Source organism: Lolium perenne, chromosome 7, assembly GCF_019359855.2.
Source record: "Lolium perenne isolate Kyuss_39 chromosome 7, Kyuss_2.0, whole genome shotgun sequence".
NCBI lineage: Eukaryota > Viridiplantae > Streptophyta > Magnoliopsida > Poales > Poaceae > Lolium > Lolium perenne.
In genome coordinates, this window is record NC_067250.2 from 292,342,513 (window position 1) to 292,370,232 (window position 27,720).

General features: G+C 44.8%; 1 protein-coding gene, 1 long non-coding RNA gene and 6 other non-coding genes across 10 annotated transcripts; all 8 read right to left on the minus strand.

The window, feature by feature from the left end:
• Nucleotides 1-6,475: 6,475 nt before the first annotated feature.
• LOC127312249 (uncharacterized) lies at nt 6,476-10,848 on the minus strand. Of its 3 annotated transcripts, none has more exons than XR_007858214.1 (4): nt 10,222-10,848; nt 10,051-10,126; nt 8,713-9,968; nt 6,476-8,604 (listed from the first exon to the last, which is right to left on the minus strand). It is a non-coding gene; the product is annotated as an uncharacterized lncRNA (long non-coding RNA). The 3 variants fall into 3 exon arrangements; XR_007858215.1 differs by having other exon boundaries at nt 8,713-8,854; nt 8,951-10,126; XR_007858213.1 differs by having other exon boundaries at nt 8,713-10,126.
• A 5,461-nt stretch (nt 10,849-16,309) lies between these two features.
• On the minus strand, nt 16,310-16,399 carry LOC127318148 (small nucleolar RNA snoR20a). The gene has a single exon (XR_007861703.1). It is a non-coding gene; the product is annotated as a small nucleolar RNA snoR20a (small nucleolar RNA).
• A 71-nt stretch (nt 16,400-16,470) lies between these two features.
• Nucleotides 16,471-16,563, minus strand: LOC127318204 (small nucleolar RNA R38). Its single transcript, XR_007861758.1, has one exon. It is a non-coding gene; the product is annotated as a small nucleolar RNA R38 (small nucleolar RNA).
• Nucleotides 16,564-16,741: 178 nt separating this feature from the next.
• On the minus strand, nt 16,742-16,869 carry LOC127318152 (small nucleolar RNA snoR80). Its single transcript, XR_007861707.1, has one exon. It is a non-coding gene; the product is annotated as a small nucleolar RNA snoR80 (small nucleolar RNA).
• Nucleotides 16,870-16,926: 57 nt separating this feature from the next.
• On the minus strand, nt 16,927-17,020 carry LOC127318139 (small nucleolar RNA Z157/R69/R10). Its single transcript, XR_007861694.1, has one exon. It is a non-coding gene; the product is annotated as a small nucleolar RNA Z157/R69/R10 (small nucleolar RNA).
• Nucleotides 17,021-17,119: 99 nt separating this feature from the next.
• On the minus strand, nt 17,120-17,209 carry LOC127318141 (small nucleolar RNA Z157/R69/R10). Its single transcript, XR_007861696.1, has one exon. It is a non-coding gene; the product is annotated as a small nucleolar RNA Z157/R69/R10 (small nucleolar RNA).
• A 54-nt stretch (nt 17,210-17,263) lies between these two features.
• On the minus strand, nt 17,264-17,358 carry LOC127318138 (small nucleolar RNA Z157/R69/R10). Its single transcript, XR_007861693.1, has one exon. It is a non-coding gene; the product is annotated as a small nucleolar RNA Z157/R69/R10 (small nucleolar RNA).
• A 6,826-nt stretch (nt 17,359-24,184) lies between these two features.
• Nucleotides 24,185-26,966, minus strand: LOC127312248 (uncharacterized vacuolar membrane protein YML018C). The gene is made up of 4 exons (XM_051342798.2): nt 26,519-26,966; nt 25,540-26,135; nt 25,011-25,431; nt 24,185-24,776 (listed from the first exon to the last, which is right to left on the minus strand). Exons 1-4 carry the CDS (start codon nt 26,559-26,561, stop codon nt 24,490-24,492), a joined length of 1,347 nt encoding a protein of 448 aa, XP_051198758.1. The 5' UTR covers nt 26,562-26,966; the 3' UTR covers nt 24,185-24,489.
• Between the last annotated feature and the right edge of the window lie 754 nt (nt 26,967-27,720).

Sequence of the window (27,720 nt, forward strand, 5' to 3'; positions counted from 1 at the left end):
TACAGTGGCATCATGAACAAATTCAACAATGTAACTATCACATAAAGCATTCTTATTCACAGGCATAAAATAATTACTACTCCCAACATAAGCATAGTCATTCTTATTAATTGTAGTGGGAGCAAATTCAACAAAGTAGCTATCATTATTATTCTCATCAAGTGTAGGAGGCATAGTATAATCATAATAAAATTTACTCTCCATAACAGGCGGTACTAAAAGACCAATATCATTATAATCATCATAAATAGGAGGCAAAGTATCATCAAAGAAAATTTTCTCCTCAATCCTTGGGGGACTAAAAATATCATGCTCATCAAAGCCAGCTTCCCCAAGCTTAGAATTTTCTATATCATTATCAACAATGGTGTTCAAAGCGTTCATACTAATATGTTCCATAGGTTTTTTTAATTTTCGCATCAAACCATCCATGTCTTAAATCAGGAAATAGAATAAGAAGCTCATTATTGTCCATTATGCCTAACTAGTGTAAACAAGAAACAAAAAGATGCAATTGCAGGATCTAAAGGAAATAGCTTCGAGCACACACACAACGGCAACAGAAAAGTATTTTACCTGAGACCGGAGTATGAGTGCCTTTTACCTTTCCTCCCCGGCAACGGCGCCAGAAAAGTGCTTGATGTCTACGGGTGCTTCTATTCTTGTAGACAGTGTTGGGCCTCCAAGAGCAGAGGTTTGTAGAACAGCAGCAAGTTTCCCTTAAGTGGATCACCCAAGGTTTATCGAACTCAGGGAGGAAGAGGTCAAAGATATCCCTCTCATGCAACCCTGCAACCACAAAGCAAGAAGTCTCTTGTGTCCCCAACACACCTAATAGGTGCACTAGTTCGGCGAAGAGATAGTGAAATACAGGTGGTATGAATAAATATAAGCAGTAGCAATGGCACCAGAAAAGTGCTTGCTGACGTGCAGTTGATGGTAGTAATGTTGCAGGAAGTAAAGATGCAGTAAAACAGTAAACAAACAGCGATAGCAGTATTTAGGAACAAGGCCTAGGGATCATACTTTCACTAGTGGACACTCTCAACATTGATCACATAACAGAATAAATAGATAGATGCTAGACCCTACACCCTCTTGTTGGATGATGAACACCACTAACTGTGTAGGATTACACGAACCCTCAATGCCGGAGTTAACAAGCTCCACAATATTCAATGTTCATATTTAAATAATCTTAGAGTGCATGACAGATCAACATAACCAAACCAAGTACTAACATAGCATGCACACTGTCACCTTCACACTACGAAAGGAGGCATAGATCACATCAATACCATCATAGCAATAGTTAACTTCATAATCTACAAGAGATCACAATCATAGCCTACGCCAAGTACTACACGATGCACACACTGTCACCATTACACCGTGCAGGAGGAATAAACTACTTTAATAACATCACTAGAGTAGCACGCAGATAAATTGTGATACAAAACACATTGCAATCATAAAGAGATATAAATAAGCACTTCACTATGCCATTCATAACAGTGAATAAGTATTCTGTGAAATATAGCCTAAGAGACCCACACGGTGCACACACTGTCACCTTTACACACGTGGGACAAGGAGTCTCCGGAGATCACATAAGTAAAATCCACTTGACTAGCATAATGACATCTAGATTACAAGCATCATCATATGAATCTCAATCATGTAAGGCAGCTCATGAGATTATTGTATTGAAGTACATAGGAGAGAGATTAACCACATAGCTACCGGTACAGCCCCGAGCCTCGATGGAGAACTACTCCCTCCTCATGGGAGACAGCAGCGTTGATGAAGATGGCGGTGGTGTCGATGGAGGAGCCTTCCGGGGGCACTTCCCCGTCCCGGCGGCGTGCCGGAACAGAGACTCTTGTCCCCCAGATCTTGGCTTCGCGATGGCGGCGGCTCTGGAAGGTTTTCTCTGGTTTCGTCGAACGTCATAGGGTTTTCGCGACGGAGGCTTTAAGTAGGCGGAAGGGCAAGGTCGGTGGAGTCCTGGTGGGACCACACACTAGGCCGGCGCGGCCAGGGCTTGGGCCGCGCCGCCCTACTGTGTCCCCACCTCGTGGCCCCACTTCGTTTCCCCTTCGGACTTCTGGAAGCTTCGTGGAAAAATAGGACCCTGGGCGTTGATTTCGTCCAATTCTGAGAATATTTCCTTACTAGGATTTCTGAAATCAAAAACAGCAGAAAACAGCAACTGGCACTTCGGCATCTCGTCAATAGGTTAGTTCCGGAAAACGCATAAATATGACATAAAGTATGCATAAAACATGTAGATATCATCAATAATGTGGCATGGAACATAAGAAATTATCGATACGTCGGAGACGTATCAGCGTGCTGTGCCTAGTTAAGCGGATGCGAGGTGGCATCAACGGGCTTGGTGGCGAAGGGTGTGAATGTGTTTGAGCGCTTGGAGCAGGGAGAGCAATGGAGGATTTTTGCAGCAGGGAAGCGGAGATGTGGCGTGAGCGAAAGGATAAGAGGAGGAAGATGATAACCTTAAATAGGGGTGCGCTGAACGGACGCACCGTTGGATTGAGAATTTGTGAAACAGATGCTGTCCACGTGGACAAGGGGTAAAAGGTAATTTCATGTAGACGAGAAAACACAGCGGCTACAGTACGTGCGCCAGGAAAAGCGGAGGACGTGTGTCCCCCACTTGTACAACGTGTCAACTTGACAGGATTTTTGAGCCCACAAGACAGAGAGATAGCGGTTCTCGCGGCTTCCCGATACATTGATCGTGGCTGTCATCAGCAATGATGTCACCTTAACAAGAGAAAATTTCGGCTACGAAGGTTTGTAAGAATGGCAACATCAGAGGCTTGTTGATTATTTCGAGAGCCTTTGATCAAATACAAGTTTTTGCCCAAATGCTCGGGGGCTACTTTGGAAAAAATGAAAAGTGCGAGAAAGACAAAATAGAAATGGTGTGAGCCTATGATCAAATACAAAATATTTGTTCATAGCCTCGGGGGCTACTCCCATCGGGAGCGTTGTTCGCGCACCCGAGAGATTTGGAAATTTCGGGAGAGCAAGAAAATATAGCGGCATAAAGCGTGGAGCCTACACCCAAGCACAAGTCCTTGGCTGTAGCCTCGGGGGCTACTCCCATCGGGAACGTTGTTCGCGTGCCCGATGAAATTGAAAAAAAAGAAAGATAAAAGAACAAGAGAGTATATTTCGAGTTATAAGTAACTCTACATATACTCCCATCGGGAGAGCAATATAAGTCATCCGTTGACTCAATAAAATGCGCCATTCCAACAGCCGAATAAGCACTCGACAATATATTCTCAGAACGCCAAAGTTGCGAATAATTTATGAATGCCGCAAAACTTTGCGAAGGTAAGACCCCAGATCCGTTCTAAGTGGCGTGGCGCCGTCTCTGACGTCGGTTTTGCTACTTTTATCCGTATCAACAGATACGAAGAAAAATCCTAACGGACGCGTTAGGTACCCGATAAATATGACTGGGACTCGACAGAATGGTAAGACCTTAAGCGGCACATGTCGAAGTTTACACCAGTATCCCGAGATCATGTCCAGGGACGTGATCTTGAAGTAGGTTTTTGCGGATTGCCACTAGAGCAGTTAACTAGTACCTGATACGTCAGATGAACTAGCCCCAACTACCATTATCCCTGTACAATATAGAAATTCATATGAAGAAATATAGAGGAATTTAAAGTTGTCGAATAAATATAAACAGTCGAGATTTTCCCTGACTCTACGATTCAAGCAAAATCTCGGGGGCTACTGACATAGGCATCCCTAATGGGTCTGCCAAAGATGGTACCCGGGGTTTACTGAAGGCCCATGACTCGAAGAATAAGAAGAATCGGAAGCCCAAGTTGATATTAAGGAAAGCTAGAGTTGTATTAGAAGATGATATTTGTAATCTTGCGGGATGAGTTGGAAACCCTCCCGGACTCTGTAACTTGTACAATACGAATCCCTCGGCTCCACCTCCTATATAAGGGGGAGTCGAGGGACAAAGAAAGCATCGATTCATTGTCTCACAAACCCTAGTTTTTACATCGTCGAACACTTTTCGGCTGAAACCTTCGAGATCTACTTGCCCTCTACATCCAACAAAACCCTAGTCTACTACTTGTAGGCATTGACAAGTTAATACCTTGTCACTAATACAGAGCAACCAAACGTCTGTAAGTTGCTTCCGCTCAAATTTGTAGGCTAATACAGAGCAACCAAACGAAATGCATTTGAGTCTCTAACGGTGCGATGCAGGCTAACAAACAACGCACACTTTTTGCACCGAAGCTCGTCCGAAACGGGATGTGAATTTCTTCCCACTGGCGCAGTGGTGCAGGAACTGAATGCAGGCAACCAAACGCGCCCTTGTTGGGACGAAAGCCGCACTCAGCCTACTCCAAAAACTTAACAAAAATCTTAGAAAGCGAACGATTTGTTTTAATGCTTAAATTCTAACGTTTTTTTTTATTTTCTCACTCTCAAAAAACCTTGTTAGTTCTTTTTTTGCAACTGGGTCCATGCCGACAAATAGGCCTGGAATTAAAACTCGAAACTCGTGAGCCAAATGAGTAACTCGTGACTCGGCTCGCCTCGACTCGAACTCGATGTATAATGAGCCGAGGAGTTTTAAATTTTGTCGTTAAATGAGTTCAAGCTAAATGAGCCGAGTTCATAGAATTCGCGAGTAGCTCATTTAGCTCGGTAAAAATAAATAGTAGTTTGTATAATCTGGCAAAACAAATTAATCCAGCCTGAAATGAGCAAGTAGTGTCGTGTCGGTCCAAGCCCATCATATTGGGAAAGTATATTTGTGCTTTCTCAATATGGCGACCTTATACTCATGATATATTTATTGTTGTAGTTTATATTGGTCCGATACCATAATCATAATGATTGTTGTGCATCATTTATGCCCAAATATTTAGGAACAATGCATTATATGTTTTACAAATTTTATTTGAAAATTTTAAACGAGCTACTCATGAGTTACTCGCGAGCTTTGCGAGTCGAGCCGAGTTTCAGATTTGGACTCGATTGTTAAACGAGTCGAGTCGAGCTAACTCGATTGTTGACCGAGCTTTAGCGAGTCGAGCCGAGCCGGCTCGGCTCGGCTCGAATTCCAGCCCTACCGACAAATTATCATATTATTTGTGAAAAATTTATAAGGGTAAGTTTCTACTCAGCCGGATCCAAGCCGCGCCCTTAGGTCGTGGCTGTGAGGTAGCTAGATCGTTCAACAGCACAGGCGTGGCATATGGCGATAAAAAAGAAGCGCGACAGGCGTGGCATAAGGCGTTGCATCCAACATGCCCGGTCGCCCGGAGCACCCCTAGCGGCAAGGTCGGGACGCATATCTGTTAATTATACAGATAGAGTGCGTGCAAAAAGTACTACCTCTATCCATAAATAGATGCTAAAAATTTGTCTAAATTTGAACGTATCTAGTCACGATTTAGTGTATAGATACATTCGAATTTAGATAAATCATTGGCATCTATTTATGGACGAAGGGAGTACTACATTCGTTTTAAAATAAGTGTCTCAGTTTTTATCTAGATAAGAATGTATAGTCATATTTTAATTGTACAGATATGAATATATAAATAAAAGTGTGAAAGAACTGACATGGTAGTCACAGAGGACACTTCTCATTTCTTCGTTTCATATTATTTAGATCCAAATAAGCAAGAATCAAAATAGATTGAAAAATAGGAAATATATGCGACGTTTCCAGGATCAGCAGGCACCAAGCACGCCACCAATCAGGATAAGAAACAAGAAATCTATCGATGAAGCTATGCACATGAAATCTCTTTCAGATGCAAGTTATGGCGGCATTGCCGCGTGAAATGTCTTAGCTAGACCGAGTGAGAAATCTTTGCCTGCGAATTTGGTTTTATTTACCAGCCTTGACTTCTTAACATGTGAGCCTGCTTATGATTAATTTGTAAGTATGGTTTTTGATGCTCTTTCTTCTTGTTGCGGTTTTATTGCTTATGTTCTCCTTTAAAAAACAAAACTAGTGCTTTCCTGAATTTGCGTTCGAAAAACCAAGAGAAAATCAGTGTCGGCTAGATGTGACTTACTCCGTCTCAAACAGAAGGTGCTATATCATAGCATGGTGTCAGCATCGAATGTAGAACTGTAAGTTACAACTCAAAGCTTAAATATTTGTCTAGATCTTCGGAGGGGTAGAGTACATACCAAACCAAATGGTTCTGCCAAATATTGGTGTCCATGCAAGAAAACCCACTACCTAACAAATATACACACGATCTGACGTACATATACTGCAATTGCCCTGCGACAAATGGGGCATGTGAGGCAGCGGAGGGAATAGCACTTCACACCACTTGTTGAGGCTAAAATTGCACAGAACCACAACTTCAGTTTGTTGTTGCACAAAACACCACTTTTTCATGCAGTTTTTTGCAAAAAACACAATCTTTATCTTTACTAGTTGAATGCCCGTGCGTTGCTACGGTCTCTCGTACTTCTTTCATCGTACTGTACGTGTTAACACAATGGACATGCATAGTTTAAAATTTTAGTCACATAGCATTCCAAAAGCATTAAGATTCAGCTTCACTTGAAAGTATGATTAAATTGACAGTGTACGCATAGAAGGCTAAAGTTCAATTAATTTGTGTTTGTAAAACCAGTAACAGTTGGTCTTGATCAACAGTGTTTTTTAGATGCCTTGCTAGACTGTGACAGTGTAACTTTGAACTGCTCAGCCCTGTTTCTCAAGCATGCATAAATTTGGCATGGTAATATAAAGTTGTCAAATTATACAAGCTAGAACCTGATGGTACATAAATGATCATTTAGCCAGTTTTCTATTCCACGCTTTCTATCTTGATAAATCCCATGCTAGTTATAATTCCAAAACAACAAAAAAGCTTGCATCTTCCTACTTAAGCTGACAAACGAATCAAAATAAAATTACAGGAATAACTTATAGTATAATAAGACATCTCAACCTGGAAGTTGCAATGCTAGAAGCACACACCTCCCAAGCGAGCAGCCTTGAACTTAAGAATACCGTCACCTTGAGGCCCCAACACCAGGAACATGTAGGAGACGGAATGCCTCGCACGGCTCACGCCGATGAAAGCGCTGTACCAGGGACCCAACACGATGGGCTTGCCAATCACGTCCGCTATCTGCTGCTTCTGGGTAGCCGTCTCCATTGCCTTGCTGCATCAGGGATCAGCAAATGAAAAATCTTTGAGTTCTACATAGAGCCAAAATTGAGTACACAAGGAGAAGAAGTTATCATAAACAAGGAGCATATATCCTGCAAATTCCACAGTGTGACTTTCAAGCTATAAAATTAGCACTCAACAACTATTGTAGTTACGAAACAGTAATAACCTTCCACTCAACGAGGATTAACACATGGCGGCACATGCCTCCATAATATGAGAAACCTGAGTGATGATACTAAAAGATATATAGACTTATGCAGGTAAATTCTTGATTTGCAAATCCACTGGTGAAGTAATCCCATGTAAATACTATCTAAAAGACAAATGTTGCCTCCCTTGAACAAACTCCAATGCCCAGGGCATCTCAAACCTCGGGAGCACAAGAGGTAAAGGGATGTTCTTACTCATCTTTAAAATATCATGTCTAGAATATTTGGTGTGATAAAACAAATAAAATCATACCTTCTTTTAGTATATTGATAATATCTGCTTCTGAAGGAAGAAATATCTGCATACTGGGAAGCTTTAAAATGAGGGGTACCGTAAAGTTTCTGAAAATGACTGTTGTAGTCTTGCCGACACCATCATATCATCGGTGAATGAATAATATATAGCATCATATATTAGGGGTACCGTAATATATGAAGGAAGAAATATCTACATACTTCGAAGCTTTGAAATGAGGGGTACCGTAAAGTTTCTGAAAATGAGTGTTGCAGTCTTGCCGACCCCATCATATTCTCTGTCTGTTGGTTATGTTCATCGGTGAATGAATAATATATAGCATCTACTTTCCTATATTTTGCAAACAAAACATCAACGCAATTCCTAATCTGATGTCTTGCATCTAATTGACAGTGTAATTCATATTGTTTGAAAACTTACAGAAGTTGCATCTGGAGCAAGTGAAAACTTGCACCACTTATTTTATTTTCCCTAATCCCCTCTGTTTCAAAAACAAATAACCGAGAGAGTCATCTAGAGAAGTGAATTATGTGTACACCACTTATTTTATTTTTCCTTTTTGTAAAAACTGATTCTATTTTGTGAAATGCAAAAAGGGCAACATACATTTAACTTTTCACCACCTAGCTACATGAACAAATTTCTTTTGCTCACTCTCTCCGGCCACCACAGCCAAAATACATCTACCTCCGTTGTAAGCGACTTTGGCAAAGCCAAGAAAAATCAAGAAATGGGAAGGAAGTAAACCGTAGATGTTTCGATCGGGTGCATATATGTATTGCTTCAAGCAGTTCTTCTGTCAGCTTCATAGCTCCCAGGTTACAAGCAATTCTAACAGAGGTGACAATACCAATGTCTTCATACCATATCCAATGGCATGCATAAATCTGGAATAAGCTCATGATCATTTTCCCTACGAAATTAGGATGGAGTTTAATTTAAAAAAACACATCATGTTTGATGTCAAATACAGAAGACGAAAAGCACAATGGATGAGTCAGTGAAGGTCACCGTGAATTACCTGTCTCACATGCTCCTCTGTACTTTCTTGGGTGTGGTAAACCATGCTCCATTTCAACATGCAAACCAATATGAATATTTATAGGTAAGCCCATTCACATAGCTCCATCCGTCTCCAAGCCCATTCTCAAACTCCGATAATCCTTGCATGGTGACAATAGATGGCATCACATTAAGAGCTAAAGTGAAGACACGTGATAATTGCAAATATTCCACCCATCATTTGTATGTGCACAGACCTACACACTGGAACAAAGTCAGGGCCATAAACGGTTTCAATGACTCGATTCCATAAATCAATGGGAATCAGGGCATCATCCATGTTTCTGTAACAAAAACCAGAATTGCACATAAGCGTATCATAGCAATGAATCAACTTTCTATTAGGAGAAACTTGTGGAGAGAAATTCTTCAATGCAAATCTCATGAAACAAGAACCTTCCAGATCAACATGAAACAGATAAACCTTCTTTATCTGTGAGAAATGGGGTACTCACCTGAGATAATTTGGTCCCTCGGAAGTTTTAGTTTTGTCTTACCCATACCAGTATGTACTAAGAGTATTATGCATGTTACGTCATATCTATAATCCCCCAAAAATGAAATAAATATAAGGAAATGAAAATTGTTTAGTCAAAGACAGTTAAAATTTCAGAGTTCCTCATGACTTCTGTTTCTCTGAACATAGGAAGAAGTAAACAGTTGTACATGTAAAAAATAAGAATCATGAAACGGTATAGCTTCAACAATGTTGTGTGTGCACAAGAAAGGAAAAATGGTAGCTAAGTAACATTTCTTACATTTTAATCCTCTACGAGTAGTTGATATTCATGCCAAGGTAGCACCTATAGCATCTTGTGTATATAAAATCACATTAGAGAGAAGGCAAAAGTTTAAGTGACACGTATATGGCGAAGACAAAAATACATCATCAATTTATCTAGATCAATTCTGCGCAGCTTAAAAAGTTAACGACTGATTTATAGCCATTTGAACTGTTTTCGCTGACGTTTATATTAGCCTTCTCCTCTAGCAAGTTTCCTCAACATGGAACAAGTTTCCTGTGTTAGAATCATGATATTAGCAATCTGAAATTTGATCAGCAGTAAGTAGCTTCATGCATGAGAAGAAGATAAGGGCCAAATTTTGGCTCAAGTCTTAAAAGGAAAAAAACATTGGTGAGTTCAGTTCATCATCAGATGAAAACCTCGACAACCTTTCGTTGAACAGTGTGGCCTGGTAGCTTGCCTTTTGATCCTAACATCAGTTTATATCTTCGAACAGTTAGCTGAATTAACCACATATTAAGGAACACTTTAGATAAACAATCAGTGTATACCTCCTTGTACTTGGTGGTTGTGCTTGGAATGCCATTGCCATCCTCGACTTGGGAAAGGTTTTCCCTGACAAGTTTCCTGCATTGTAAGTTTAGTAGTAGTAAGTAGCTTTACGCATGATGAAAGAGCTGGGAAAAAGGACAAAGGATGAAAGGACAATTTTTTGGCCATACAGTATCATCGGCTAGAGCGAATGGGTGAGAGCGTGCCTTCCCCTTCCCTCCCGACTGCTCTTCAGGTGCCCCTCCCGAGAGTCCTCCAACACCACCATATCCGCGTCCAGCCTGACCCCTATGCTTGCTCCCTCTCCCGTTTTCGGAACCCCCAAAAGAGGAGTCCATGGAGCCGATGGTTGTTCTCTTCGGGGAGGCGGGATAGCAAATACCAGCAGCAGCACCTCGGGTAGGGGGCCGCCTGTTCATCCTCTGTGCCTTGATACCCAGCCGCGGCGACCTCCTTCCGCCTGCGCTCCTCCCGCCAAGCCACGGCCGGCGCCGAGTGCCACCGTCGCCCCGCCTTGGTCAACCCCATTGGCTAGGAGGGCCATGCCTGGAGCTCCGCTGCTTACCTTGCCCTTGGCTCTCTCTCTCCCCTACATCGGCTGCTCTCCTTGGAGCGGCTGGCCACAGGAGCGAGCACGACCATCGCGGCCGGTCGGCATGCCTGTATGTGCGGTGCTCTGAGGTCATCGGGAGGAGAGGCACCTGTGCGTCGGGCGGATGTGGGAAGGCCTGGGCGGCGAGGCGGATGTTAAGGCTGCCTGAGCGTCGGGTGGTTGGATAGAGTGAGAGATGGGGAGAGAAGAGTAGTCAGAGGGGAGTATGTTTTACCGGAGTAAGGAAAGATATCTTCCTAATTAATCCGTATTGATTATGTTGATCTACATCCTGATTTGTTTAGTGCTAACAAAAGAAAAGAGAGGCGACCTAAAAGTAGATCGGACGATTGGGAAAGTAGACGATGGATAGATTTTGAGTGGAGAACTTGAAATCAGATTGGATGGTCCGGATTATTTTAATGACGACCATCAAAGTGCGTTGAGTGTCAAACGACCAACTTCCATTTAATAGTAAAGATCTTTACTATTATATTTACTATTATATTCGAGTTGGGGATGGTGTCACTTTGACATCAAACATTCAGAGGATCCCAGTCGTTCATCATTACATCCAGCGTCAAATCACATCTAGCTTCAATCACACACACGTAAGAAAAAAGACCCATTTAACATCAATCAAGGATATTTACAAATCACGTTCGGATTCATAAGGAAACATACCCATTCGACATCAATCAACGAAACATATGCTTAGTTAATCAAGGATATACATCCGATGGCTTTTGGTGGACTCCGCTCACTCTTTCTTTCCATCCTACACTGTATCAAATCAATTATTACTTAGCAAATCATACTCTCATTATCATCCAGTCTTGCTTACCAAAATCTTCTATTTAGCACTAAACGGGCAATCAAATCAAATCAAATGTTGCCAAAATCATTCCTGCTAACAAATCAATCTTAGACTCTATGTACAAAGATCCACATACCCACGCAGCCTATTTGATATGGCTGTGTTTTCCCCTTGTGATCCTGCCGGCGCTACCTCTCCCTTAGCCAGAATCCGTAGGTGAGACCAGCGAGCAACACCTTAGCAGGGACCGGTCCGATCTAATCCTGTGTGTGTTGGAGTCATTCTCTCGGCTGGACTCTGGAGGGCTTGTGGCGCAGCGCCTTGTCGTGTGCTGCCGCTCATGGCAGGACGTCGGCGCTCCCGGACGTGGCCAATTCATGGCGCTTTGCCTTGACCTCTACCCGGCCTTCAAGTCCATCAGCCGACGCTATGTTCGGTTCCACTAACTCGCTCGCCACACGGGAGCTCCGCGAGTCGTGATCTGGCACTGTTTCATGGGCGTCCTCGCCGTCGCCGCAAAGAGGTGTGTGAATCTCTTATTAGTTACTCCGTGTTTTGTTAAACCTGATAGGTTTGTGTCGTGTTCCGATTCATGGTGCACCAAATTGGGCGCTGATGTCCTCCTCCTGATGATGTAGTCGCCTCCTGCACGCCCCCGCGGATAGATGAGTGATGCACTGAGGAGTAAACGAGGTGCAACCATGGAAACCATACTTCTATTTGTTTGTCTATGTGTTCTGAAATCAAAAAGTGGCTTGGAAAGGAGGCAGGGCGTGACACCTTATATGGGTCAATCCAACACCAAGAGCTTGTGGGAGGTGACAGGATATCGACAAGCTTCTAAATTTATGCCAAGACACGCATGCACATCTCAGTGGAGGACAACAAAACACGGAGCTATCAGGATTAGAAGTAGTAAAAGCCTAGCTGAAAGTGATTTCAACAAATTCATTTTTTTTTCAGTTTAATTGCATATATATTTTTGTCTGATTGTTTGCATTGATGAAATATAATTTTGGAAGATCTTTCTGTCAGCCTTGTAAGATTTAGTGGTCTTCGACCTTCTACCTTCTACCCGGGATGTATATTTGAATGAAGGACACAAAAATTTCCATTGTTCATGTACTGCATAGTCTGCATGGCACACAATCTGATCCTTACCCTCGTACCCTATTTGAAATGGCTATATGTAGTTCGGCATCTAAGTATTTCTAATTATCCATTTCCATCTGATTTTCCTGGTTGATAGCTTGGTATGGGGCTATCAAGTATGCCTTATGTGCATTCCGATTTATCTGCCTCACCTAGAAAATATGCAAGATTCTTGCGTGAGTTTCTTGTTTTCATATAATTTCAGTTCGTATATTTCTTTGTTCAGAAGCTAATACAAGAACTCATCGTTCCCAATGTTGCAAATGTTATTTCAAGCTACTAAATTCTTAGGGAGAATGATCTTTCATATTTTTCTGTGAATTGAGAACTTGTGAAAACAAAGTTCCTCTATCTGTACATAACAAGAGTTTCTGATTACTAGATACTGTTTCAGATTGATCGACTTCAACGGTAGTGTTCACCATCTTTCATCCACCTAATTTTCATGTTTGATGTCTAATGAGGCTAAATAGCCACCACTGAGCTAAATTGAGGCTAAATATCTATAGCCGCGCTATAGCCGGGCTATTAGCAGCTATTTCTATTTTAGCCTTTAAAGGCTCTAGCTGTAGCCGCATGCCTCACGAAAGGCTATAACTGGGCTATAGCGGGCTATTTTAAAGAGAGATTTGCAACTTTTTAGCTCGGTATTCTATAAGCTATATCTTGTTCGGAAGTTCAGTTTGGAAATTCCGATGCCTTTTTCTGTAGAAAAAATTATTAGTTTGTCTAGCCTTCCTTGCATGTCCATTTTGAGGAGACAAAATAAAAATATTTTGCAATTACAATTTGTTTAGCGCACTGTTTTGACATTTTTTATACATTGAATGTAGGCTTTAATAGATTTGTTTTCTTGTAATAAGTGAGCATTTTTTTAAAGAAAAAAAGACCATCGCAAGGACCTAGCTTATATTGAAAGCTCAATCATGAGGAAGTTTTCCAAAAATGCCTTCGGGCATCAAAGGTGATTAAATCTGGCCAGGAAGAATGAGACAGAGAAGGTGCTAGAACCATATCTTATAGTAGTGGCCAGTGGGTGTATAAGAAATGAAGAAATAAAATCAGAGGATATATCGTGCGATATGGTCACCACATTCAGTAGGTGTGCATGCAAGAGAATGACTTCTTAATCAGTGTTGCAATATTTTTATTTTTCCGTAGCAAAGCATGAGTGCACTACAACTAAATTTAGATAATCAGGTACTATTTTAATTTTAATTTCTGAGCAGGGATAAACACAATTTTATTTCACATCATGTTGTCACCAAGATGATACCTTTTTCCTCCTCAAAGAATAAGGAAGGATAAACATTGTCTTTAAATCTTGTTATCTTTAATGTAAATAATACTTCTAATAAGCCGTCATGTAGCAACTCCGAAGTCATGAGTTATGGAAACATCTACGACGATTACAAACAGTGGAGAGTGACTTATTATTGGCTTATAAATTGACTATGACTTACAATGACAATGCTATTGGACAGTTGGAGTCGCATAGTTTTGAGAAAGAATGACAGTAGAAAGTAACTTGAGAGACCATGGCAACGCACGGGCATTCAACTAGTAGTATTAATTAAGAAGCCTAATCGGTCATTAATAAATTGGGCGCACCTTTAGGAGCCCAAGTTAAACTAAATGTGACCAACCCGGTGTGCTGAAATTCTTCAACGAGTTAAGCACACATGTGTTGCACAACAGTTTGTACAAATCTAGAGAAAACACTTCTACGCCGATGGTACTTGCCGCCGGCATAGCGCACAAAATCGGCGGCACATCCCTACGCTGACGGTCACCATCGGCCCACCATCCACGGCAAAGCGTGTCGACGGCACAACGGAAGAACCATTGGTACAATATAACCGTCGGCATATACCAGCTATGCTAACAGGTTTCTTTGGTTGTCCGCACAAATGTGGTCGTTAGGGCTCCAACACTAACAGATGGGGGTAACGATGCATGACCTATGCCGATGGTCATAGGTTGGCCACGTGTCAGGCGCTCAGACCCTCGTGGACGGCTCGCCTACAGGAGCTATGCCGACGGTCTGGTGACCCCCGACTGCAACAGGGAGCGCGGCTGCAGGAGCCGCTCGCCAAGTCGCCGGAGCTATGGATGGCCACCGCTGTCAAGGGTTTGCTATCGAGCACAACGGGTGATAGCATAGCCCGGTCGGTCGCATTGAGTGGAGGCTGAGCATGAGTTGAGCCCCAACTTTTTAATGGGCTATTATGTTTTCTGATTAGTACTACTGTGCTCTCTGCAAAGAATTGCATGAAAGAGTGGTGTTTTGTGCAACAAACTTAAATTGTGGTTTTATGCAACTTTTGCCTCAACAAGTGGTGTGAAGTGCTATTCCCTCGAGGCAGCGGGATAGGTTCATGAGCGACATAATGAGCAAGTGTGTCTCCTTCAAAAATTATTCTCTGAATTCTACAGAGGGACATCATTTCAATGTATCATGGTGCAACAAATTAAGCCAAAAACTGTGCCAGCTGCAGAAAAGTTTCTACAATTTTGTGGGAAGAAAATCCTATGCGACCAGGTCGTACGCCCCAGGTCGCTGGACCAACTCCTACGCTCCACACGTGGCATCAGAATCTCAAAGGAACCCTCCCCCAACTGATCCCCCTCACGTTTCTTCCTGTTCAGCTTGTTCTCCAGGAACAACAGCTCCCAGAGCCGCTGGCTGGGGCCGCCGTAGCTGTACGCCGTTGGGACAGAGCCCGTCGGGAGATTGTTCGTCAGGGTGCTAACCGTCGCCGGCGAGACTACAAGAACAATCCGGGATCTGGCCCTCGAAGTGGTTGTTGAGGAAGAGCGCGTCCCGGTTCTTGGAGAAGACTTCGTTGGGGAGCTCGCCGGAGAAGCCATTGAACAGCAGGTCGAGGTTCTTTAGGTCCCCAAGCGATCAAGTGTGTCCGGAACGGCGCTGGCGAGGCGGTTTCTGTTGAGGTGGATGACCGTGAGATGGGTGAGGAGGGAGAGGGCGGCCGAGAGCGTGCCCTTCAGGCTGCCGTGGTTGAGCCGTTGACGTCAATGGCGGTGGCACAGCGCCATTGATCCAGGCAGCAAGTCGATAAGATTTTTTCTCCAGGCAGCAAGTCGATAAGATTTTTTCTAAGAGTCGATAGGATTTGGTAGCAGGGAGGATCAGTTTTGCGAGAGTTGCTGTGAGATTCGGGTGCCACGTGTTGAGCGTGGGAGTTGGTCAGCGACCTGGTCGCATAGGATTTTCTTCCAATTTTGTGTAACAATTGCCACAAAGTCAGTGTGACCTGCAATTTTCTCAGCTTCCTCTACAATTTGTTTAATTCTATCAGTTCCACATATCTTCCAATTTAAGTGCAATTTCCTATAACAATTATTTACAAAATTACTTGTAGGATATAACAATTATTACATACAATTCAATCTTCCGCGATTTTTTGTTAAATCGACTATGGAACACATGGGCAGAAGGGTACTAATTTGATCACGAGAATCATATGAAATTTGCCATTACAGAAAACAATTACAGGTGATGCAACAATTCTCAGAGTAAAGTTTCAAAATGTATACAACAGTACATCCTTTCCATCCTTCACAAGTCTCAAGAAGCTGTCATCAGATTTATCCTGCAATCACAAACGTTTGAAGCAAATGGAAAACAGAGAGACAATCAAAGTTTGGTAAAAAAAGAACAGGTACTAATCAGATAGCCTCAGACCGTCCTAGTCAAGTGCAAAGATATCAACAGATGCAGACAATCAATGTGCCTGTTCAGTAACCAATACAGATCATCACCGGCTAAGATTTACTTCACTTACAAAACGAACAAAATTTAAAGCGGATGGTGAAACCAAGTGTCCAATGCGATGTAAATGTGTCAGATTAGAAGTATTCTCAGCACCCTTCCGAAGAAGTAAGACAGGGATAACTGTATTTTACTTGTGATTCTCATCATCCACAACCAAATAAACGTCTGAAATTTGTACTCAAATCCAAGAACAACAAGGTTAGAGGAATCTATCAGATCTTCCTATCAAAAATGAAAGAACTGACATGGTCGCCACATAGGCGCTTTCCCTTTCGTAGTTTCACATCATTTAGATCCCAACAGCAAAACAAAAAACAACAAAAAAAAATAAGTGAATATATGTGGCGTTTCCACGATAAGCTGGCACCTAGAACGCCACCAATCAGGATATCACCACAAAATCGCGTTTCGCGTCCGAGCCATTACACCGCGAGGAACATAAATCATCCTCCGGAATTGGTAATGGACGCATGAAAGCAATAACAGAGATAAAACATAAACGCATCGATTTGGGGAATTTGTGAGCTCAGACAGCCAAGGGTTTGTCTTCAAATACTACTGAAGTGGCAGTATCAGAAACTCTAGTCCACAAGTATCATCACCGCTCGACGAGAAAAGTAAAGAGCTTGGTAATGCACGGATGAAACGAAATCTAAAAAATTAAGTTCAAGAATAAACTAGACCAAATCTAAAGAACCCGATGTGAGGAATTTGTGAGCTAAGACAACCACGGATTTGACTTCAAATACTACCTAGTGGCAGTATCAGAAACTCTCGACAATGTATCATCACCGCTCCAAACCCTAATCAGGCGGCCAAAACAGAAAAGAACCAAGAAGATTGATAAGACGAGATCTGGAAGCTCAGACAGCCAAGGGGTTGTCTTCAAATACTACTGAAGAGGTAGTATCAGAAACTCTAGTCCACAAATTTGTCATCACCGCCACAATCTCGGATCAACAATCGAAAGGTAAAAATCAAGAGCAAAAATCAGAAATTTTCTGTATCAGAGAAGGAGGGTGGAGAGCCGCAGGCGGATGAAGTGATATGTTCAGGAGGCGGCGTTGGTGGAAATATATAGGGGAGGAAATGCTTCTAGGGTTTCTTTCCTGGGGTGCATAAACGGGGCAGGCCGGCCTGCTGGACTGCTGGGCTGCTGGTCAGATTTTGGGTAAAAAGGTAATGGGAGATTCGTACATACAGGTTCCGGCGTGGATCAATATGGGCCAGCCCACATTTAGCTGCAAACCTCAAGATTGATTTTTTTCTCCAAAAAAAAGTTATTGCCTACGAAATTGTCATACCCTGAGTGTCATCTCGGTTAATACTTGGACAAGTTCAGACTAGGAACTTCTGGGATTTTTTTCTTGAAACTAACTTCTGGAAATTGACCATGACAAATCGTATGACTCACTGTGTCGGTTCAATGGCCATTGTTATTGTGTCACTATTCATACATCCCACTACCCACTTGTCCACTATTCTTAACTTTAAAATGCAACAAAAGTAACTCTATGCACCTAATGTTATACCTGCAAGAAAACTCTCGCCATTATTACAGACATTTTAAAGTTGAACTACCAGCTATATATATTTACACATTCTCCCTTTCCCTCCCATGTCTTTTTGATATGTTGATTTCCTAGGGATGGAAGAGCTACGTTGGTTGATCCGTTGTTGCTCTCCTACTGCTTTTCACTTGTTATCTTCTCAAGCTAGCCATTATCTAGGAATGCTAGGTATCGGGAGAGAGGTGGCAACTTGGGAACCAGGTATTCCCTCGAGGCTTATTCGCACTCTACATGGAGGATTTTGAGTAGATACTATATTGGACGGTAAGATGAACTAAATCTTTACAATGACATATGAGTTGCAGGAAGGTGGTTACGTTCTCCTGTTTCGGAGCAGCAACTGCTCATCATCTAGCTTTGCTCTAAATGTAGCTCTACATATAACTGATGCTACTCCCTCGTTGCAAGCTGTAAAGATACCTATATTTGCGGATTGTGCAGCCCGTCTGATCGCTGCTTACAGCAGCACAGATATGCCTAGTGCTGTATTGTATGACTCTGCGACACCGTGTGCTGGTATGACTTATATGTACTTATAAATATAATGATCAAGTAAGATAAATACCAGTTCAAAAAAAAGATTCAAAGGCAGAATTGCTTTCATCTAACCGTCAAAATATTCATAGGTGTAGTGAAAGTTAGGAATTTTGTACTTGCAAAAGATTGGTCAAAATTGTAGGGGTGCACACCTTACGTAAAGACGTGTTTGGTTCCCCGCACCCTTTTTCTACATCTGAGGATATGTTCTTCCTGTAGCCATGATTTACCAGGCCAAACCCAAGGTAATGTTGTGCAGTTACTTTAGTTGCTAATAATTTATTTTCTCTCATTTGTGCATATTGTTTGGCTGCCAACACAGATGGATTTTGGGTAGGGGTGGAAATTTAGCTTGTTTATTTGCATACGCTCTGGTGTTATGTTACCACTTCTCGAAAGTGTGACATTACCACACACTACTGTGAACTAACATGCGTCATACGAACTAATAATGGGCATATCTAACAAACAGGTTACACAAAATTAACGATGTTTAGCCAGAGCTATTATCAAAAATAGCAGTTCGATCGAGATATTACCTAGCTAATATCAAATAGGATTCCACCACAAGTACTGGTTATACACACAAATAGTAGTTCATAGAACACGACGGCATGGTGTTGCCCCTTCAGTTCTTATTCTTCTTCTTCTTCAGTTCTTCCTCTTTAGATCCCGGTGTTGCCTCTATCATCCCACATAGCATCAGCTCACTCATGCCTCTTGTTCCTTCAGACCTCATTATCTGTGGCACTCACACCTGGTCACCATCAACCTCGCTAGGCATCACATGATTCTCATCGAAAAAAACTCATCAACACCCACCCTAAAATTCAGTTATGTAAAATGCAACATGCAAAAACTAGCTTAATTAACTTCGGTGGGGAAAGTATGTAATGGCTCCTGATCAAGGATCTGAAACATGTTTTGAGAGCAGCGAATGCCCTCTCGATGCCCACTCTAAGGCTTGATTGTCTAAAATTGAAAAGTTGCTTGGTAATTTTGAGGAAGAACTTATTGAGATGGTACCTTAATGACCTGAAGGGTGGAAGAATTCCAAGGCGGTAAGCATATCCAGCATCAGCTATGCATCTGAATATGCAAGTTTCCTAATTTTCTTAGTGAATCGTGAAAATTGGCAAAACCTCTATGTGCTGCAGTTTTTTCTTTACTTAAGCTTATCTGGTGTTGTGTGGGACGAATTATATGTTGGATAATTAGGCACAATTTCCATGATTAATTCCAGAATATAAAACATGATGACAGCAACTACTAACATGTGAAACTCGAACATACTAGATGCATTAATCAACATGAGTAGCAGCAGTGCAAACGGTAAAGCATCCATCGCTAAACAGATCGAGATATGTGGCACGTACCGATCTGGTGGAGGTGTAGTAGATGATGTCGCAGCAGTAACGTTGTTGATGACAACGTTGTTGACGACAGGGACGACGGGTCGAAGTAGACTGCGTTGAAGACGACGGTAGGCAGCACCGCCCGACTTGGACGGAAGGCGACCCGTGATGAAGAACTCGAGCAGTCGCGCAGAGCGGCTCGGGATGTATTAGGACTCTGTTCATTTTCCTGAGCTGATGTCGCAGCAGTAACGTTGTTGATGACAACGTTGTTGACGACAGGGACGACGGGTCGAAGTAGACTGCGTTGAAGACGACGGTAGGCAGCACCGCCCGACTTGGACGGAAGGCGACCCGTGATGAAGAACTCGAGCAGTCGCGCAGAGCGGCTCGGGATGTATTAGGACTCTGTTCGTTTTCCTGAGCTGATGTCGCAGCAGTAACGTTGTTGATGACAGGGACGACGGGTCGAAGTAGACTGCGTTGAAGACGACGGTAGGCAGCACCGCCCGACTTGGACGGAAGGCGACCCGTGATGAAGAACTCGAGCAGTCGCGCAGAGCGGCTCGGGATGTATTAGGACTCTGTTCGTTTTACTGAGCTGCAAAAAGTAAGGAAAGTCTCGGCTCAATCCACTCACCACGAGCGCGGCGCGTCGCGTCGCGTCGCGTCGAGCGAGGAGGAGGAGGAGCGCGCGCGTGTAGCACTCCTATTCTCACTCACTTTCTAGTGGTGGAACAACCCACCTTATAAGGTGGTCTAACTTCCTCCCAACTTTCCATGTGGGACTAAACTTCCCACCTCTTGCCACTCCCTAGTGAGCTGCCACCAACTTGCGCTCAAACTCACAAGGCTGCCACTAAGTGGGCTTTGAGATTTATAGGGAAAAATCTGAAATCTAGTATGGGCCACCAAATGTGGACCCAATATTTCAACATTATCACTTGAGCCTTATGGTAGCTAAACATTTGTTGACTATGAACAAAGTTAACATGTTATTACATCAATAAATGATATTTGAGGACAAAATCTAATGGCTCAACCAAAAGAAGGCCATAATATTGAACTCAGTCACCTTTTTTTCTACAGAAGAAATTCTCTTTCTTTCATACTCAAGTTCACCCCGTGTGCCTAAACTGCTTATCATAGATTTTGGTAGGTATTCCTGTTATCTAAGAGCAATTATGTGGACATGGTCCATTGAGGTTTGGTGTTCCAACGAACTAATAACCAGAGAAACATTACAAGGACTGCTCACTTATGTATGACTTGACGAGAGATCCAGAACTTTGTATAAAAATATATTTACTACAATCTAAAGAGGAAGATTTGTGCACGCATACAGGTCTCCCGGAGGGCTCCATCTCAAGCAGCTGGAGCTCATGCTTCAGCTTTGGCCGTGGCAGACTTTTCCCTCTCCTCACAAAGGAAAGACATCCTCTCCCCCCACGTGTCAGGAGGGCCAAGCTGGTTAAAACCCTGTCTGGCTCCAAACTCCTAGAACGGCATCGGCTGTTAGAGCATCTCCAGCTGTCTCCCCGACGAAGCCTCCAGGACGCCTTTTTTTCATCCAGATGGACGAAAACGGTCCAGTCGCACTCCTGGACCCTCCTTTTCGTCCGGATTAGGCCTTTCATCCGTCCGGAGAGTCCAGGCCATCCCCGGCCCCCCGGGGAGTGCTCGGGGACTCCGGACAAGAGAAAATCGCGGGAACCGTCTGGTGGCCCCGACCTGTCGGCAACAATGGGCTGGGTTTCTACGGCAATACCCTCGTCTTCCCGATCTACGGCAACATCCTCGCCTTCCCGATCTACGGCAATACCCTTGTCGAAAGCTTTCAACTCTCAAGTGGTGCAACATAGACAAATTATATATAATTGGAATAAACATAAAAATTACATATAAAAACTTTAAAACAAACTTAAACTACTTCTTCTTCCTAGATGGCCCCGCCTCATCGTCGTGGTGGCGACGCTTCCGGCTCGTCACCTCCTTATCGGAGGAAGTTGAGTCGTCCTCGTCGTCAGCGTCCTCAGCCTCTTCCTCCTCCTCCTCCTGCTCCTCGGCCTCTTCCTCGGCCTGCTCCTCGTCCTCTTCGTCCTCCTCCTCGTCGTCATCCCATTCGTCCTCGCTGGCCGGCGTGGGGGAATCGTCGCTGCTGGACGCTACAGCTTGATCCCACCAATGGCGCCATCCAGGCGGCTTCCCCTCGATGTCGGTGTCCGATGGCCAAGAGAGATCACTCATGGTTGACAGAGGATGGTGAGGAGAGAATAGATGAATGGCGTCGGCCGTCGGAAACCGTATATGTAGGTCTCTCGACGAAGAGAGCGGCGGTTGCTCTTCCGCGAGTTCGTGCTCCATTACGGCGGTTCTCGCGTCGAGGCCACTTCGACCGTTCCCGACGAGGCGTTTGGGCTCGCCAGTCCACTTCGCGGACCATTACGGCGGTTCAATACGTTGAGGGCACTCCGACGGTTGCCCTTCCCGGTGACTGCATCGTCGCTATGCACGCGGTGGGTGCACGTCAGAAGGCGAAAAAAATGGGCCTCTCCAGGCAAAAAAAAATACATCCATCCGGCGCTAAATAGCGCCGGATTTAGGCCTGGGGAGCCCCAACAGCTGGGATGCTCTTAGAGCATCTCCAACAGCCGCGCTAAAGCGGCCGCGCGGCAAAAATACTACCGGTTTGCCCCGCGCGCGAGTTTGCGCTATTCCGCGCGAGAGAATTGCCGCGTTCGCTGCCGCGCGCGCTATAAACGCGACACGCGCCAACGCGCCAACGAACTGAACTTTCCACGCGCCCGTCTCTGCGCCGCTCCGTCTCTCTCCCACCTCTCCCTCCGCGCCGACACTCCGCCTCCGCGCCGCCGCCCCACCTCCGGCTACCACGGCGTTCGGGCGCGGCCGAGTGGCCGGTTCGACGCCGAAATCCGCTCCGCTGATGAGCGGATCCGCCTCGGCACGTTTGATACGGCGCACGAGGCGGCGCGGGCGTACGATGTCGTCGCCTGGCGGCTCGGGCGCTCTCGTCGGACCATGAATTTTCATGATATCTGGACGAGGGAGCAGGCGGAGATGCTCGCGCCGCCGCCGCCGGCCATCACGCGCGAGCAGCAGCGCCGCCAACGGGAGCTGGAGCAGCGCCTTCTGATCGCCGAGCGCGACGAGGCCCTCCGCCTCGAGTGGGCGCGCCGATTCCCGGAAGACGTCGCCGCCACCGAAGCCTTCTACGCGCAGAAGGAGGAGGAGAAGGCGGCGGCGAAGGCGAAGAAAAAAGCCAACCGCGACAAGCGCCGCGCCGAGTCCGCGCCGAGGAAGGCGGCGAGGAAGGAGGAGGAAAAGAAGAACGGCGCAGGCCGTCCACCATCGTCCTCTCCTCCTCCTCCTCCTCCTCCTCCTCCTTCGAGTGGTTGACGACGCCGGTGTCGGATACGACTCCGAGCACCCACTCCTCGGACTTCGACTGGGAGTCAGACGAGTAGTTTAATTTAGCCAAATTTCATATTTTCGTCCTCTATGTCGCGCTGTATCGTTGAACTTTTAATATATTTCGTATTTTCGATTAAATTTTCATAGTTTGTTTGATTAATTTTGAAATGAAACGGTCGAATTTAGCCGTTTGCGCCACGCCGCGCGCTGCAAAATAGAGCCTCCGACGAAGGTGCTTTTTTTGCGCCCCAACGCGCGCTTCAAAATGGAGCATCCGGCGGAGGAAAACTCGATCTGGCGCGCGCCAGCGGTTTACAGCGCGGCGAAACGGAGGTTTAGCGCACCGGCTTTTTGGGCGCCTGTTGGAGATGCTCTTAGTCCTGTATCTCACCTTCTATGAGGGCTTCCTCCAAAATCTTCCAAGTCGGTACAAAATCAGTATATGCTTTAATCCTGAAAAATATATAGTCCCTCCGATCCAAATTAATTGTCATAGATTTAGGTTAATGAAACATGCAACAACTAATTTGGATCAGAGATAGTCCAACTATTGATAAGGGAGAAAACCACAAGAAAAAATATACAACTGTTTTGTACTCTGAAGACTTCCTAATCTAATCTTAGGCCCGTTTTTCTGAATCATAGCTCACCCCTATACCCCTCAAGAACTCAAAACGACAAATCATAGTCCACATTAGAAAAAAAAAAAAAAAGATTGAGTCCTCTAAATCTAGTATGCCAGTCTTTTGAATCAAGAGGCTCTTAACAGTTGCACTTCCAAATTGTGTTGATCAACACCACAAGTAACAAAGCTACACTGTGTGAAACTTAAGAGTTCAACACCAGGAGCATTATTAGTTCAACATAATACTTGTGTAACATCAGGTAATTCAGTACAGCATCAACAAAAATTAACATTGCTTCACCTTGTACAACAAAATTTAGCTATATGCACCGACCTGCCCTCAAAGTCGCACAACACACCGACGGAAATTACAAATGAATTCCCTTCCTCCGTACAAGACACGGGAAACATGATTTGTTACACACACGTGCCGCTATCCATATCTTCTGCTGCAGTCCATGGCAAGGGGAAACAATTACAGTGACTCTACCGATCTGGCCAACGGTATACATTGCTTAGTACACTATGCACAAAAACTCCAAACAAAACAGGCTGCTACTATCAAACAGCATCGGTACAATGCGGGTCATCCACCATGGTAACAATGGGAGTTTCTTGCTCATGCTGAGAAGGCTGTAACACATCTGATGGGATGTTGATGCCAGCAAAACCGACTAATACGGCAGCAGCTCCGATGTAGTTCAACAGATGGGGAGCATGTCCAGTGAGTGTGTCGACAAGGGCAGCAATTGGAACTTGGATTGTGAGACCAGCTGTTGCAACAGTGGTTGTTGTGAGAAGAATTGCTTTTGCCCACAAGTAGTCGCTCAAAACATTATCTAACAAACCTGCAAAAAACATTAAACAGCTCATGAACTAGTGGAAAACTGGCAATTCCCAGTTAGTGGCTGTACAAGCTATTCCTATATGACAGCTTCCATGTCATGTATAAACTAATAGCAGGCAAAGTTTTAATCATATAATTATTCACTATTATAGTTGGCATCACTAATGAGCACCTCAGGTTTCTAAAGAAGAGCAACAAGGATGTAAATCAGTGAATGCATAAAGAGCTGACCTACCTTTTCCAACAATCAGACCAACTTGTTCCCATGTCAGCTTGTGGAATGGCTCCAGCTTGGCAAAATTCAGCACCAACGCAACAGGAAGAAAAAACAACATATTGAACAGTCCCAGGAATCCAAGAAACTGAGCCATACTAACTTGGCCTTGACCTTCTTTCTCATCAGGCAACTTTTTCCGTATCAAGGTGATATATACAGCATATAAGCCAGCTGACACAATAGAAAGGAAGTCTCCTAGAAGAGGATTTGTGGCAATAGCATTCAGTGTACTGCCTGAATCAGCGAGGCTAACTATTATTGTTCCTGCTATGCACAGCAGCACGCTGATTAGCTTCAACCATGTGAACATTTCTCCAAGGAACACCAATGCAACCAGGAAAGTGAAGAGTGTAGACGTGCTGCTCAGGATCGTGTTTGACTGCAAGCACAGAAAACAGGGACATATTGTAGGCTAATTAGTAACAGAACTGATGTAAAACATATGTTGATATAAAAGTGGTATGCTGATTTTCTTAGTATCACTTACTGTTACAGTGGTGTATCTCAGAGAGAGATTGAATGTAAGCTGTGCGAGAAACCAAAAAGGGCAGACTAGCATGCTGACTCTGGCCGTACGAGCACGTGTCCAGCGTCCTTTTGCATCCAACCCTTTGCTGCAGTCCACAACAGCTAGCTCTGCATGATCAGGGGAGTTGGCATCTGAACCCACATTGTCCTCAGGCAAACTTGTCAGCGACTGAGATGAGGCAGCATTTCCCTCCTGCTCGCTTCTCTGTAGAAGATTCACAGTCTCCAGATCAGCTGGCTTCTTTGAGTTTGCGCCACCATCCTTGCCTTTCAATTTTGCCCACATGCTGTCGATAGAATCCTCAAAGTACCGAGCAAACTCAACTATGGGGATGTACACAACAAACAGAGAATTGCAGATGTAGGTGATCAAGAACGGAGAAACGCCGCCATCCACGACCGACTGGACGATGTAGCTTGCAGCGATCCATATGCCCGCGATAGCGACGATGTAAATCAACCCTAAACACCACCTCCACGTGTCCGTGCTCATCGTCTTGGCCGGCTTGCTTTGGCTACTGCTGCTGCCAGGGTCATCAGCACACTCCACGTTTCCTATTAGAGTTGAACAAATTAACAGTTAGCGGTGAGGCCGTGCCACAAATAACATTTTGGTGAGGACAGTGCAGCTTTGGTAATCCAATCCTGAAAGGAACTCGGGTTGCAGCTGCAGCAGGTAAGTGGCAGGCGTAATTTGATAACCAACGGCCTTAATCCAAGTTATGCATGGACAACCTACTGCTGTCGGTACAACAACCATAATTCATGTCGGGTTTATGCCATCAATTTAGTAAGCGCTTCCTACCGATTTTAGCTGGGCAAGTGGTGTGCCCAATTCCCCAACAGCAACGAACCACATGCGTAAGCCAAATACTAAACCAACCAAGGATGTAGAAACTCGCCCAGAAACTGGATGCATTCAAAGAGCCGTGCGATACCTGGTGAGGAGGCGGAGTCGTGCTGGATGGCGGAGGAGCCCATGGACCCGATCTCTATGGAGATCGCCACCTCTCCGGCCAATTCGGATCCCGCTTCGGTCGTCTCCCCCGCACGCACCTTGAGCCACCCCGACTCCTCAACGAGCCGCGTACGGCATCCGCGCGGCACAGGCCACGGCGGAGCCGGTGGGGCGTCTCCGCGACCTGGGAACCGGCGGGCGCACGGCTCCGGCGGCGAGGAGGACGGTGGGCGCTCGCTCGCCGACGGGACTACGTGGCACGTGGGATGTGAGCCGAGGCTACCTGCTCTACCCCTCGCGGCCTACGCAATGCGCGCCGTAGCTCGCCGGGGCTGGACTGGTCGCCGGTCGCCGACGCGCTAGGAAGGGCGGTGAATCTGGACGGATTTGGTGTCGGGTGTGCGATGGTCTCTGGGCCGTGGTGTGCGGTGCGGGTCGCATCGTTCGTAGAGTGGGCCCCGGTGTCAGACTGAGCCGTGCCACCGCTCTGGTTTCTTTCCCAAATCCAAAGTCGTGGAACACGTGGTGATGGACATTGCCCAAACCCGATGGTTTTGGTTGAGAAACACCCACCAAAGCCCCCGCGCAAGGGTCCCACTAGTCACTCCACCCCACCCCTCCCTCGCCTTCGTTACCGCTCTACGACGAGGGAAAGGAGGGGGTTCTCATATCAAATTTGAGGCACGTTTGATCTCTACCGAATGACGTGATGTTATTGAAAGATATAATGGTATCAGTTATTAAATGAAAATTACGAACTTTAAAAGCACGCAAATCAACAAGCAACATGTTTAGGCATGCCCCGATGCCTTGTCTAAAGGCAAATTTGACACAACACAACGACCAACTCACCACACTAACATGCCGGCGTGTCACCTGACCGGATGGCCCTCGCCGCACGTCACGTCTCCGGCGAGCATCGAGGTGCCACCGACTAGCTGCAGCTCGAAAGTGATTCCCCATTGACGTGGGCATTACCCTTCGGGTAACCAATGTTGCCCTATACTATATTTCCTAGTTGGAGGCCCATGAAGCACTCGACGGCAAGGTGGGCCGCTAGGGCGGTGCGGCGGAAGATTCCTTGGAGTACAAGACATGGAAGGAGTCGAACAAGGAAAGTATAGAGATAAATCTGTTGTAAATCTAGTCGTACTTGGTGAGACCTCTCGAGACCTGGCCTCC